The 14,949-nt window shown below is 41.4% G+C and overlaps 1 protein-coding gene across 1 annotated transcript in view; it reads right to left on the bottom strand.

The window, feature by feature from the left end:
- The window catches only part of LOC310935285 (DNA (cytosine-5)-methyltransferase 3A-like), a 44,578-nt gene that overhangs the window by 21,372 nt on the left and 8,257 nt on the right, over nt 1–14,949 (bottom strand). The window contains exons 3-6 of the mRNA XM_083899147.1: nt 10,748–10,855; nt 2,032–2,155; nt 1,753–1,790; nt 652–768 (exon numbers count right to left, since the gene is read on the bottom strand). Of these exons, the coding sequence (XP_083755273.1) occupies nt 652–768; nt 1,753–1,790; nt 2,032–2,155; nt 10,748–10,855 (387 nt within the window). The remainder of the gene's footprint in view (nt 1–651; nt 769–1,752; nt 1,791–2,031; nt 2,156–10,747; nt 10,856–14,949) is intronic.

Below are 14,949 nucleotides of genomic sequence, written 5' to 3'. Positions count from 1 at the left end.
CCACTGATCCACTGGCTGCAACACGAGAATAATACACACAAATATATTATATAAAGTTATTCACTTAACAAGTTAAATGTATGTTAACATACAAGAAAAAGTAGTTTAAGGCAGAAATATGCAGGATTTTTTACCCTAATTGACCAACTTTGGAGTCATTGTGTCAGAAAAATATGTACTCCCAAACTGTAGGGGGAGCCCCGTAAAGAAAAGTGACCAGACGGGCAAAGTTACGCTTTAAACTACTCTTTTTCTGTGTAAACATGGCATGATTTTCCAGAAATGTCTTCATACACACGATACCCTTGGGAGTCAGTTGGCGTCATTATTTTTGTTTGTTACACAGCACAAATGATGTTCAAATATTAATTTCAATGACCGCTCACTCATTTTATTGGAGCAAAAATTAACATTTAACATCACATCACAGTCACTCATGGTCACCATGTGGTGGACGCTTCACAGAACAATGCAGCCATTTACAGAAGCGATCATAAACTCCTCTGTATGTAGGACAAAGATAATCCAAAATTAACAAAAGTCTTAGTAATCTAAGAGTCACCTTTTACACACCGGTCTAATTAATTAAGAGGTAAAAACTGGTCCATGTTTAAATGAACTCACACAGACAGAGACCTGATTCTCTCCCACCTCCATCTTCCAGCGGCTCAGCCATTCTTCTCTCTGTCTCCTGCTGATGTAGTACGGGTCTCCGGCCTGGAAGGTCACTCTGGGTACTGGCCTCCTCCTCAGCCTCCCAGTCTCAACCTGCACACACACGCACACACACACAGATGTTTACTACACTCTCAAACCGGAGCGTTAGCTGCATTGTTTATAATGTGAAATTAAAGCTGCAGTGCGTAACTTTCTTTACATTCAAACCAAACGAGTTCACACTTCTGTGATTACGGCTCTCTCCGTTTTCCAGGGTTTAGATCAAGTGTCGCCCGGTGACATTTTTTCAAGCATCATTGTGATGGTTAGCCGTCTTGTTGCGGGGAGATTTGGTGCTTGCCTCCACTGCCCCCTACTGTCCGTTAGCGGGAAAAACGCAGCCTTGCAAGATCAGGGCTGCCATCCTGCTATCGGCTATAAGATCGAGGCATCGATGGAGTTATTTTAGACGAAGAAGCAGAGAAAACTGTTGTCGGAGGAAGTGAGGAAGAGGAAACGAATGTCGGAAAAGTTCCAGACATGCAAAGTTCTGTTTGTATTTAAGTACTTTTCCTTCGCCGTCCCCAAAAATTAGCGGACTGAAGCCCCCTAAACACCCAAAACCTCCTCACTTCCTGTTTTCCTGTTTTTCTCACTTCCTGTCTTTGACACAGCGCAAGCTAATTGCTAAGTGTGTCTTATGTTTTGTTTCACACTTTCAATTCACTTAGTGAACTGTGTCGTCTTAGAAGTGCTTTATAGATAAACTGGACTGGAGTGGATTGGAAGACAGATGGAGGCGACAGCAACATTGTGCTAGTAAAACGAGACGACAGCAAACAGGCTGGATTTTGACTGAAAACGCAAAAAATCGCCAACAAAAAAGATTCAGAAGTGAATTTGTCTGCTCAAAAACACTTGACTGTTTAGTAGTGTGATGGTATAAATGCTCCACCCATTCCTGCTCTGCTGCTGTATACACACAAACGCTCCCTCAGTCAGATCTGAGGTAATATAACATGGATCAAACAGAGGCAGAATCAGAAAAGTTAGACACTGCAGCAGCTTTTTAAAAACAGAGAAGTTATTCCTCACCTCTCTGGGAGAGTCGCAGTTCCTGTCGTCTGGCTCGTCTGCAGGAAAAGAGAAGTTAAAGGAATTGTCCCCATTTGTCCAGCGTTAACAAGAGTTTTTAATGAGGACGTTAAAGTCACTTTGATGCGACATACACATATTTAAAGGAATGCAATCTGGAAGCAATTTGGCCATTATAATTCCAGGTAATCTGACATCAAACAATCCTGAGTGCAAACTGTCAAATTATAAATGATGAATTATATGTATAAATAATGGGATGCTTCATGAAGGCCGTACCCTTGCTCCTGTCGCTCTGCTCCAGTTTCCGACGCCCGCGCTTCTTGCGCGGGGAGGGGGAGGCCTCCGGCTCCTCGGGCGGGGTCGGCGGGGCGTTGGCACAGGGGTCAGAGGTCGCCATCTCCTGGGGAACAGACGGAACACAGTCGAGTTCTGAGAACACTGGCGCTCGCCCTCGTCTAGACCCATTAAAGCACGCTACAGACATGCTAACCACACACACACACACACACACACACACGAGTGTGAGTCTGGCCTTGTTAACGCGACACAGAGCAGGTGTGTGTGCAGCAGAGCGTGTGTGTAAAACCCCCAAAACTCCTATTTACACACACATACACTTATATTAATGTCGCTAACGGAGTTCATGATAAACGAGCGTGTTTCATCTAAATCGGAGGTCAGCGGTTGGCATCGGTACGAGGCCCCGGCAGACGATTAAACAAATTTGATCATTTCATATCGAGTTTGGCGCTTTTATTCTGAAATATGAATTGATTCAAATTAGATTAAGGTTACTAGTATTGACCTGAGTTAACCTAAACTACAACTGCCGTTGTCGTGGAGACAGCCAGGTTCTACAGGAAGTAGAAGCAGTAATTTTTAACGTTTAAATGATGCACGACTTAGTCTAAGGCAGCAAACGTGGGTTTACCTACAAAGAAAAATGTGTAATTTCCTTGCCGATCCCTGCTCTAAATGATAGACACATCGTGGACATTGAAGCTAAACCATTAACTCGAATGCTAACAAAGGCCTGCAGCGTTTTTCATTTCATTTTAATGTACGAGCGTGTGTGTCGGTAAAAAGGAGACGAACAGCTTTTATGGACGAGTCGTTAAAAAGTAAAGAGCAAGAGGTGAAAGTGGAGGCTCAGAGGCTACGCTAACGCCGGCTACCACTTACTTGTAATGAGCAGCGCCATAAAAACAGCCTCGGGTCTCACTTTAAATTACTCTGTACTTGGTCAGAAGACGTTATTTTATACATATACATATATATATGTGTGTATAAAAAGGCTTTTAGTCATTAAAACGTCAGAGGATATATATTTTGGCATTAATGTGTGACAGCGTGTGCTGTATAAGGTCATTTATGTGGGAGTCGATGCGAGTTATCGAGCTCTGAGAGGCTGCAGGGAGTTTGATAATTACTGAAAAGTTATTAGCAACTATTTTTGTTGATTAAATTATAATTTTAGATGCTTTTAGGGCAGAAATGTCATGTTTCCAGCTTCTAAGATATAAAAAATGTGATGCTTTTCTTTCAGTAATTAGAGTTTATTTACAGTTTCATGTGTAGGCGTGACACAATTAGACTTTTAATATGTTCTCTTCATTATTTGCTGTTATATTAAACAAAAAAAGAATTATATTAACAATAAAGCTGCAGCCCTTGCTGACAAAACTCCAGTAGGGATAATTATTTTTTTATTATTATTATATTTATTTAATATAATATAATACATGTATTGTTGTTTTTATAATTAATCGTCTCTGAATTGAAAATGGCAGACTGCAATTTAATCGTTTAAAAAAGTATTACCTACATTAAGTTCCTGTTCTTGCTTTACATTATAAAAATAGTTATGTGGTAATTATTTAACTCATTTTAAATTGATTTATTGCAAACATATTGCAATGAAAATGCTGCAAATCAAACCAGAGTTGCAATATCTGTCAAAAAAATCAGATATTTTCCTGCCAGTCACTTAAACTCTTATTTTTGTGTCTTACTGACATCGGTATGCCCGCTGTGCAAGTTTTATCTGTTTTTAATTCATTTATTTAACGTAGAAACTTCTTTAATCGCAATCCTATGTGCAATATCTACAATTTATACTGTATATGTTAATCTTTTTTTGTCTTATTGTGGATATTTGTCTATGTTGTACGAGCACGCACTTTAAATGGTTTGTTTTGAGCTTTCTGATGTTGTTTCACATGCGTCTGTAATGTTTTAGTGTGTTATTTGTATGTGTTTTTATTTATTTTCTGTAAAGCACTTTGTTAGAAAGTGCTATAATCGCAGTTCACGATTTGTTTTAAAATCTTAAAATTAAAAATTTGTGTAAAAAGTCTAATTTAATGCAAATATCAGTGAAGCTGCTTGTGTGTGTCACACCATTCACTGCACATTAGGACAAAACATTGGGTTAAAAACAACACAAGTGTATTTCTATTTACAGCTTTAAAACAACAGAAAACAACACAGAGGATGCAACACGGGCATTCAAATTAAACACATGAAAAGCACTCGGCTAGATTCAACCACTTGAGTCAAGTGGTTGAAATCGGTGTTTAAAAACTGGCTACGTACAAAGTATAAAAGTGTATAACTTCACAACACGTAATAAATAAATAAATAAATAAATTAGCTTGCATGAATTCTTAAAAAACAAAGCATGGCATGAATTAGCGCAGATGAAAAACTGTTTTAAATTAAAAACAAGTGCACCAGGATCTATATCACGTGCACGTGCGACGCCTTCGTGTGCCCTCGACGAGAACACCCGACATTTACCACCTTAACCCCGACATGACATTAAAGCTGCATTAAGCTTCTTTCTCTTTTTCTCTGTTCTGTTCTTTAAATACACTACATCACTTTAACTACAGCTACACTTTGGAAGCAAACAACTCTCTACTTACACATTCAGCAGAAACAGAAGGACCCTGGACTCGCAGTCATCTTTTTGGCCACATGTCGAATGTAAATCCCAATTCACTTTGGTCCACACAGACTCTTGAGAGAGGAAGTCAAATATCTGGAAGTCTTTTTTTTTGTGTTTGTTTTGCTATTTCTTCGACGCTCTTCAGCCTCCTCGCCTCTCCGCCATTTAGAGCTAAACAGGAAGTGTACGGTCGGCTCCCCCACGTGAGCCGGTCGCACACTTCCTTCAGTGAGAGCAGGTGCACTGGTTTCATTTTTATTCATCGAATTCAGGACGATTTAGTGTTGATTTTTAGTGCCACTGACAGAAAACATCACTTAATGCAGCTTTAAAGTTGGACTGAGTGAATAAAACGACTGTTTCTGACTCTTTTTTGTTTTGTTTGTTCTCACGTGGAAACTTCACGTCCGACTTCGCCGCATGCTCTGAGACACAATCCAATGAATCAATCAAGGTTTTTTTTTTTAGGTTTTTTTAGTTTTGATGAAACCCAGGGGAAGGCTGAGTGAGCAGGGAACAGGATGTAGCAAACAATAAAACAATAGTGCACCAAACAATAGTTAAATAGGCAGAAATAACATGCATGACAGTTTTATTTTACACCGCAAGTCAACACAAGTCTATTGTTATTGACACGGCAGCACATGCAACAAACATATTAGGAAAATTTGTTTTTGGATGAGGCAAAAATACTTTGCAGTGCTTTATAGTATCAGTGTAACAGAAATATGTACATATCAGGCTTTTTCTTTACAATTAAAGGTTCTAAATGATTAAAACAATCACATATTCTCTACAGAGCTAGCTAACACTAGCGATAGCTACCATGGAGATGACGGCGGCCAAAGGAGCTATCAGTGGATTAACAGAGTTTATAAACTAATCTAACGTAAACCCTACAACATTACAAAGGAATGATGGAATGTCTATTTTAACCCAGTACATTTCCAGAAACTTTCCATAGGATCTTTAGTTTGGGGAATTTGGGAAATATTCCAAAGCGAAAATGATGGGAATTAAGTGGATATTTTTGGATAATTTATAGAAACCGTGTCATATACAAATAGAAACATTTTTGCTTTGTCATAAAGAAGACATGCATGCAAAATGACATCATAAAACAACCATTAAAATAATATGACGCAGATTCGCAGTTTGTATAGATATATAACTATATATGTAACAACAGGTAGCTAGGTAGGTAGGTATGTATGTATGAAGTTAGGTCAGTATGTAGGTTGGTAGGTACAAAGTTAGGTAGATAAGTACGAAGGTATGAAGTTAGGTCGGTATGTAGGTACAAGGTTAGGTAGGTGAGTACGAAGGTACAAAGTTAGGTAGGTCGGTAGGTACGAGGTTAGGTAGGTAAGTACGTAGGTACAAAGTTAGGTTTTTAGGTAGGTTGGTAGGTACAAAGTTAGGTCAGTAAGTACGAAGGTACGAAGTTAGGTCAGTAGGTAGGTTGGTAGGTACAAACTTAGGTCGGTAAGTACGGAGGTACGAAGTTACGTAGGTAAGTACGTAAGTACGAAGTTAGGTAGGTACAACGTTAGGTAGGTAAGTATGTAGGTACGAAGTTAGGTAGGTAAGTACGTAAGTACGAAGTTAGGTAGGTACAACGTTAGGTAGGGAAGTACGTAGGTACGAAGTTAGGTCAGTAGGTAGGTTGGTAGGTACAAAATTAGGTCGTAGGTACGAAGTTAGGTAGGTAGGTAGGTATGAAGTTAGGTAGGTAGATAGGTAGGTAGGTACGACGTTAGGTAGTTAGGTACAAAGTTATGTCAGTAGGTTGGTAGGTACAAAGTTAGGTTGATAAGTACCAAGGTATGAAGTTAGGTAGGTAGGTAGGTAGGTAGGTAGGTAGGTAGGTACAAAGTTAGGTCGGTAAGTACGTAGATAAGCCGTTGGGTAGATTGGTTCAAAGTTGGATAGTTGGTCGTCAGTACGGAGTTAGGTAGGTAGGTACAAAGTTAGGTCGGTAAGTACGTAGATAAGCCGTTAGGTAGATTGGTACAAAGTTGGGTAGGTTGGTTGTCAGTATGGAGTTAGGTAGGTAAGTAGGTAGATAACATTGGAATGTATTATAATTGTATTATAATTTTTAAGTTCATATTGTCCACCCACCAATTAACAGTTGTTTTTTCCCCACTTTTTTTCTCTAGACCGGCCCCATCTCATTGGTTCACAGGTCGTTTGACTTTGACCCCCCCACCCCCCCAGACATAAAAGAATTTCAAATTAAAACATAAAAGTTTTTTTTTTTTTTTTTAAACACCAGCCACAAGTCGTAAAATATCTCTGTCAAACACCGAGAACACAACCGCAGGTTCTCCACAGTCTCTATGGGACTTGTGCGGTTTTGGGCGCTGAACAGAAACGCCAGAGGAAACCAGACGCATATGTGAAAAAAAATCTAAATCAAGACACACATAAATCACTACAGTGATCACTTAGCATTTCAGCCATTTTATAGGACACAGTGTATCATTAAGTGAGCATGAAAAGTTTCACGAGTTGACACAAGCAGGATTTCTTTCAGTGCAGTCAGTCAGTTGTGTAAATGTTTCTCAAACATACAGTAACTCTTTATAATCCTACTGTACCTCAGAATACCATGAAACCACAAACACACACTCACACACACGTACAGAAACAGCAGCAGCTGCTGCACACATGCTGCCACGGGCAGGAGAGGAGAGAGTGAAGGGAAGGCGACAGGGGGGAAGAAGAGGGAGGAAGAGGCTGACGTCGATCTTATGTTACAGTGTTGAGCGGGTGAGTGACAAAGAAAAGCAGAGAGCAGCCAAACACATCACACAAGAAGAGAGAGTGTGAAGTGGAAAAGGAAAACAAAACTGTGAGGCTTAAAATGATGATTTAGCCGATTTAACTGCCCATAAAACCATCGTTATTACTGTAATGATGTGTGTGTGTGTGTGTGTGTGTGTGTGTGTGTGTGTGTGTGTGTGTGTGTGTGTGTGTGTGTGTGTGTGTGTGTGTGTGTGTGTGTGTGTGTGTGTGTGTGTAATAGAGGAGGTGAATGAGTGAGCGAAGGAGTGAAGTGAATGAGACAAATGAGGAAACAGGGCATCTCTCTGCTCCCTATATTTAGTGTCACTCACAGCTCGGAACAATAGCTCTATTCCTGGATACACTCCAGTGTTGTGTGTGTGTGTGTGTGTATTTCTAAGTACATGTATGTACGAAAACACAGTAATACTGCATATTACCATTATTATCTATAACTACTACTACTAATGCTAGTATACTACTATAGATATTAACTATTGTTAACACCACAGTATCAGATTACTACCACTGCTAATGATAGCACAATTGCTAGTTAAGGGCGGGAATCACGGGAGACTCCACGATACGATATAATCACGGAAAGTTCCAATATTGCAAAATACAGATACAGTGGACAGTGCAATATTGGACATGAAACAGTAGGTGGCGTCGTAACAAACACGGGAGACATTTACCTAAATATCAACTTAACTTCTCTCTTGGACAAAATCCAAGCACTTTCAATGACCTCCATGTCTATTTAGGGTGATTTTCAAACACTTTTAAATCATTTTTCAAATTTGCAAACTTTCAAGGATTTCAAGGACCCATAGGAATCCTGTATTAAGTAATAAAAACAAGCAATTCTACTACTAATACTACTACAACTACTTCAAATATGATGTCAGCAGCCATAGCAACAAACTGGGCTACTGTTTTCAACAGATCCTGTAATGAACCTCTGCTGCACGACATGAGGTCAGTCTGACAGAAGAAACACTGTCGTTTCACAGATTGTCACTGCAGGCCCAGAGGTGACTGGAAGGTTGCCATTTCATACCTACATGGTATTTTAGAATGTCCCCAGATAAATAAATACAAACGGAGCAGTACTATGTGACCCAATTGTGAAACAAATAAAACAGAAAGAAATGAACAGTAAAACAATGGCGGCCATTTTGGAATCCTAAGAGTTGAAGAAACACATGTTGTTGTTTTGTTTTCTATGTGAATCTTAAATCAGTTCAGTTTTAAAATTCTTGGTGCATTTTTTTCCCCCTTGAATTCACTAAAAAAATCCATCTCCATGGCAACTGCGGACCAAACTCAACTCACGGCTATGGTTTCAGTGCTGTTGGTTCATGACTCTCCAACACTGTTGTTTATCTGAGGGGATTTAATTGGGAGAAAAGCTGATGTTCTGCTCGACTGCGTTACTACAGTACGACTACAGTATCCACCACATCTGTTTTTACTGTCACTGTGGATTCAATAAATACCTACAGTCATCAAACAGTGGAGGGGATTAAGCTGTAGATGTGTGGGATTATTGTGTGTGTCCTTTTTATAAAAAAATGTTTTTTAACTGATTACACTCAATTCTGTCCAGGTATTGTAATATTTATACACATTTAAAATGGTCTAAACACCAGCTTTAACATCCCATTTAGCAGTTATTCATTCCTCAGTCATCAAGGACGCTGTTAATATATTAATTTGTAATTCAGAGGCGGCTGCTGTGTTCAACTTCACTCGACCTTCAGCGAGTCCTTGTTGACACAGCAACATCACAACAGGAGGTGTGTGTGTGTGTGTGTATGTGTGTGTGTGTGGTTTATAAAAACGTGTTTAAAATCCTAAAAAGAGTTGTTGGTTGTGGTTTGATTTATTCATTTCTCTTCCTCCTCCTCCTTCTAAACAACAAACAAGTGAGTGGGTTGAGGCCAACAGTCATGTAAAGCTGACTCAAACCACTTTTGACCCTGAAGGCTTTGATATTTGTGTATTCCACGGTAATCTGAGTCACTGCTGATGATGCCTCTTCTCTCCTGTTCCGCCGCGGATTAAAGACACAGTATGTAACACAGTATGGCACAAGAACCTTGACGAGAAAATCCAAGGGGAAGGGAAGGAACAGCGATTCACTATCCGTACCTGTTTCTCGTGAGACTTTGTGAGCCTTGAGCTTGCAAGGCTAATTTTCCGCTAACAGACAGTAGGGGGCAGTGTAGACATCTCCCAATCTGCCCCGCAACGAGACACATCACAATGACTCTGATGACGCTGTTAAATTAGGGTTAAAAAAATCCTGCATCGTTCTGCTTTAAAAATCGGAAAAAAAGCCTGTTTAGAAAGTCTGGTACGGAACGATTAGCGCTAATAGGAAATCTTGTTATCTTGGTTGTTTACACTGTGCGTTTATTAGTGCTGGGCATCAACGTTAACCGCGTAACCGCGTAACCGCGTCAGTTTGCGGCACAGGAGTCCAGGCACCGTTTACAAGTTAGCTCTGTTAGCTCCTTTAGCGGTGGTTAGCATGCCGACAATCGAACTGGAGCGAACTCTGTTTATTAAACGCTAAAGTTTAGCATTACTGTAGAGACTCGTTTTAACAATCAGGAGTCGCGTCAACGTCAACTTTGATGCCGTTAACGGTGGTTTACGTGTCCAGCACTGGCGTTTATATATTAGCGACAATCATCTAAACTTCATCTCATGTTAATCTGTGGCTGAAATGACATCCTGTGCATTTTAAAAAAGGAAAACGACAACAGTTGAGCGGAAAATGTCGAGGTGCTGATAAAAGAAAGAAGAAAAAAAATGATGATGATGAAGCGGAAGATTATGAGGAAATGAAACCCACATGCACATGAATGCATTGACTGTTTAGTGCTGCAGTCAGTGCATATACATCGGGTAGGGACTCCCCTTTTCTTTTTCTTTTTTAGACACAGTATTGATTGAAATAAAACTTCATCTTCATGTGAGACAGAAAAGCAAGAAGCAAGTTTAGCTGCTGTGAGGAGGCAATTATTCGCCACACACACACAAGTGTGACACTTCAAAAATGGAATAAATGTGCTCTCTCTAAGTGGTTTTACTGTGTGTGTGTGTGTGTGTGTGCATATTTAACGTGTCTTCTCAGGTCGGACAGTGGAATCTCACGTAGGTAGAGGAGATCAATCAATGCGCCCCATTACGCTTTAAAACAGGCATAAAGGAGCAACGGCCGACCATAATTACAGTACTCACAGGAAGCAGCTGTTTGCGTTTCCTTCCTGGACGGCCCACTCTGCGCTTGCTGCGGGGGCTGGCCGGCGTCCCCTCCTCTGGACTGTCCTGGTCTGCTCCGTCTTCACTCTGACCAATTAGAAGAGAGAGGCCACATCAAACGGGGCGAGCCAGTGAAACGACTCTATGAAGTCATAATGGATGTCAGCAGTGAGGCCGCATTAGAGCGGCAGCGAGCGACCACAAAGGCAGAGCGGCGAAGAAACACTCTGGGCTACGGAGTGAAACAGGATTAAGTGAAGACAGGAGGAGGGGGCAACGGCAGATTGTTGTAATTTTGGTGAGACGCCGACTTTTCACACTCACTGTGACATTTATGCAAAATGAAAATATGGTGAAGTGAAAACTTGAAACACAACTGTGAGAATGTGTTAAAAGTTTGTTGGGATGAACTCAAGTGCAATTAAACCCCCTCTTCTGCGGCTAACTCTGCCCAATAACTGGTTTTGAAAAATGTCAAGAAGTGGGCTGAGAGCTGAGTAAGTGAGAGGAGGAGGAGCAGCAGCGAAGGGGCGTGGCATGGTGGAGTAATCTGTCGCAGATGTCTGAAACGGATTTGTCGCGCAAAAAAACGTACAAAGTCAATAGCCAGATGCGCCAAAATTGTGCCATCGCGATCTCTTATGGAAACGTCTGCAGAGAAGAAACAGTCGTCTTGTGTAGTTTGTAATTTGGCGTTTCACCACTAAATTAGGGAGCGCCGAAATGGCTGTTACTTCTGTGTAAAAGACGGCAACTTGCGGCTAGATCACATCCCATCATTAGATTTTTTTCCCCACCCCTACAAAAACGGCAATGGCAAAATTTGAATGCAGTAGCTTTCCGTGAAATGGTACGGTCACAACAGTCCCGACAATCAGCTGATTGAACAAAGTCACTCCCTTGCGACCAGTTTATTCTATTCTATGCATGATTTTCTACTCTCAACATGGCGTCTTCCTGTTGTCTGTCGTGTCGTGTACGACGTCACGATATGTGGCCGTCGCCCACAGCCCACACCCGGCCTACTGCGTAAAGGTACTGTTCTCTGAGTGGAAGCTAAAGCCTGACCCAGGTGTTTACAATTCCAGAACTGTAAAGTCTACTGAATAACTGACTGTGAGCCAGTATAAAGACTTTATAACTGGAGTAATAGTAATGTGCTCTGTGTGTCTTTATTTTTTACTGCAGCGTTCTGAATGAGTTGCAGCTGTTTAATGCTCTTTTTTGTGGAGTCCTTTTCAGGAAGAAGACTGTGACAATCGTCGAGCCTGCTGGAGATGAAGGCACGGACGAGCTTCTCCTGCTCTGTTTTGGAACATAAAAACCCTTCGACTGCGGAGTGTGGATATGTTTTTAAGCTGACAGAAGGCATAACGAGTCACGTCATTAATCATTATAATGGCAAACGCTGTGTTATTGACTCTGTGTGCTCCTGTAGTCACTGCTGCTGCTGCTCGGAGGCTTGTGTTTGCATTAATGTTGCTGAGTGGTCGCTCAGCGAGGTGCAGAAACTACTTAGCAACTGTCTCCGACAGGCCGCCAGCCGCCACTGCTGCTGCTGCTGCTGACTAAACAATCTGATGTCACTTCCCTGACGATCTGCATAGCAACCGGCCCCGAGCGGCTAGCGGCCCCGCCGGCCCCGGGTGTGCTGTCCATATGCCAGCGTCTCCACTCGCTCGCACTTGACACACAAGCACACTTGACACGTCTTCACCACAGTGCCGCTGTGATCGCGTGTTGGAAATAATAGAACAACTGAGTCCACTCCAAAGAGTCCTTTAAAGAATATGTCACACACACACACACTCGCTCTGTCCATTTATCTTTGGTCTATTTCTATCACCCGCCAGGTTATTTTAAGCTGCTCCAGTTGCTAAGTAACCAGACTGCAAACCAGGCGGGCAGAGGAGGATCCCGTCAGCAGCAGACAGCTTGTCCTCTTTCTTTCTTTCTTTCCTCCCCATCCCCAAACACTCTCTCTCTCCACCTCACTTCTCCCCTCTTTTCTCTCCGTCTACCACCATTTCTGATTTCTTTCCTCCGACTCTGCTGCTGCTTCTACTACTGCACACAACCCTCGACGGATCGAGCTGTCAACGCGACAAACGAGAGACTTTCAAGGCCCGAGATTTAGCCTTCACACAGATGCACCACATCATACCACATCTGTGCTACAGACCGTCGACTTTACACAATTGTTGATTGAAACATTTACATGCGCTGTTCCTTCCTTGTTTTTGCTGTTTTACGACGCGCTGGGTTGTCACTCAAGTCAAGAAATTGACAACATCGACACCTTTCACCGGTGTTTTAGAAATGAAGACCTTTTTGGTTCAAGGAAAACAAAAAAGTACGCCACAGAGTACGCCACGACTGCCAACACCGACCTCCCAAATCGTCCATCTCAACGAGGAATGCTATGTCAGATTAGATTAGATTCAGTCGCCACACACATGCTCTAAATAAGACACAATCTTCTGGAAATCCCCTGTTCCTTAGTGTTTTTGGACATTGTTGTCAATGTGAACTAGAGTTTAGATTCTCTGCCGGAGCCCCACCCGGCCCGTCGATTTTTCCCGCCACCAGAGGTGGAAAGTAACGAAATACATTTACTCAAGTTACAGTATGAAAACGTTTTTTGTGTAATTTGTATTTTTTAAGTACAATTTAAAATCAGGATTTTGCATTTTACTTGAGTAGATATTGACTCAAGTATTGTACTAAGTTACTTTATAAATCCTATCCGTTACTGAGTAAAATAAAAAAATTCAAAGTAACCAAGTATCTTTTACTTAAAGTACATTTCAAATGAACTACTTTTTACTTCTACTTGAGTACATTTTCAGATGACTACTTTTACTTCTACTTGAGTAATATTTCATCAAAGTATTGGTACTTTTACTTGAGTACAATATTTTAGTACTTTTTCCACCTCTGCCCGCCACTATCCTCGGGCCGGGCCCTTTAGTTATATTAGTTTTTTCTCCCTCGTCGTGTTCGCGTGGTATGTTATATAGCACGTCGTATTGTGTGAAGGTGTAAAAACCTGCGGCCTTGAACGCAACATTTAAAAACCAGGAAGTGTATCGTCATTAGCAACATGTGCGTTCATGGAAGCGGCTCTCGGCGGCTCTGTTATTGTTGTAAATTAGACTGTGGCAGCAGCTACAATAAGCTCCCGCTGTGAGGAGGACGTGAACACAACGTGCATGGGTTCGGGTCGGGCTTGATTTTTTTGGGCCCGATCTAAGCTCTAACGCAAACGAGTGGTTGTAGGTGTCCGTTTTAATGATCACGTGATGTTTTTGTTGTTTTATGGTGACTTGGTTGAGGAGACGGTAGAGCTGCGATGGCTGACGTCACATGAATCGCGTCGCGCAATAGTCGCAGGAATAACAGCAGGAAGACGGGCAGTTGAAAATCGTCTTTTTATCGACTGTTTTCATAGAACGTGAAGATGATGGAAACCACGAAAGAGTCCGAGACGAGCAAAGCGAAGAACATTTTTTTTACCGGAATCACCGAATCCCGCGAGCACAGAAGACGGCACGATGGGGAAGCCAAATGCTACAGGTTTCACTTGTGTCGTCATCCAAAGACCTACTCGCTTTGATATAATGTTTATTTTACACGCTTTTAAAGCAGATTCTGAGCGTTCAGCCGGAGTACGATGAGAGAACGTTTATTAGAAAGTTAAAGATAGGGATCTGGATTAATGTTAAGGGTCAGTTAGATTCAGTCCGTCAAGTTCTGCGTTACACTGCTTGGTCTCCATGGATTTAAAGAGCGTCGTGAACTCGGGTGGTTTGAAACCAGCACTTTGCAGTCACATCACAAAGCACTAAACTCACTAAACTCATTTTCAGACTCTCTAAAACACACTGACTGCATCACTTCCCCCCAAAAAAGGAGACAAACCAAGGACGTTGAACAGATAAATGGACCCTATCCAAAATGTGGTTCAACCCACATGGAGAGAAGATGGAAGCCATTTTCATTTTGTTTTGTCGTCCACACAGAAAAACAGAACTTCCCCACTTTTTTTAAGGCTCCCAAAACTCCACGTCCATGTGGATAAAAAGCAGATACAGTATAATAATTAGGAAATACTTTAGTGGATCCTCCCTCACATGTTCTCATGTGTCCAAGATTGTGTCTCATGATTCTTTTTGTAACCG

Source organism: Microchirus variegatus (genome assembly GCF_963457635.1).
Source record: "Microchirus variegatus genome assembly, chromosome: 12".
Taxonomy (NCBI): Eukaryota; Metazoa; Chordata; class Actinopteri; order Pleuronectiformes; family Soleidae; genus Microchirus; species Microchirus variegatus.
The sequence above is the reverse complement of the archived record's forward strand: the minus strand, read 5'-3'. Positions and strand labels throughout refer to the sequence as shown.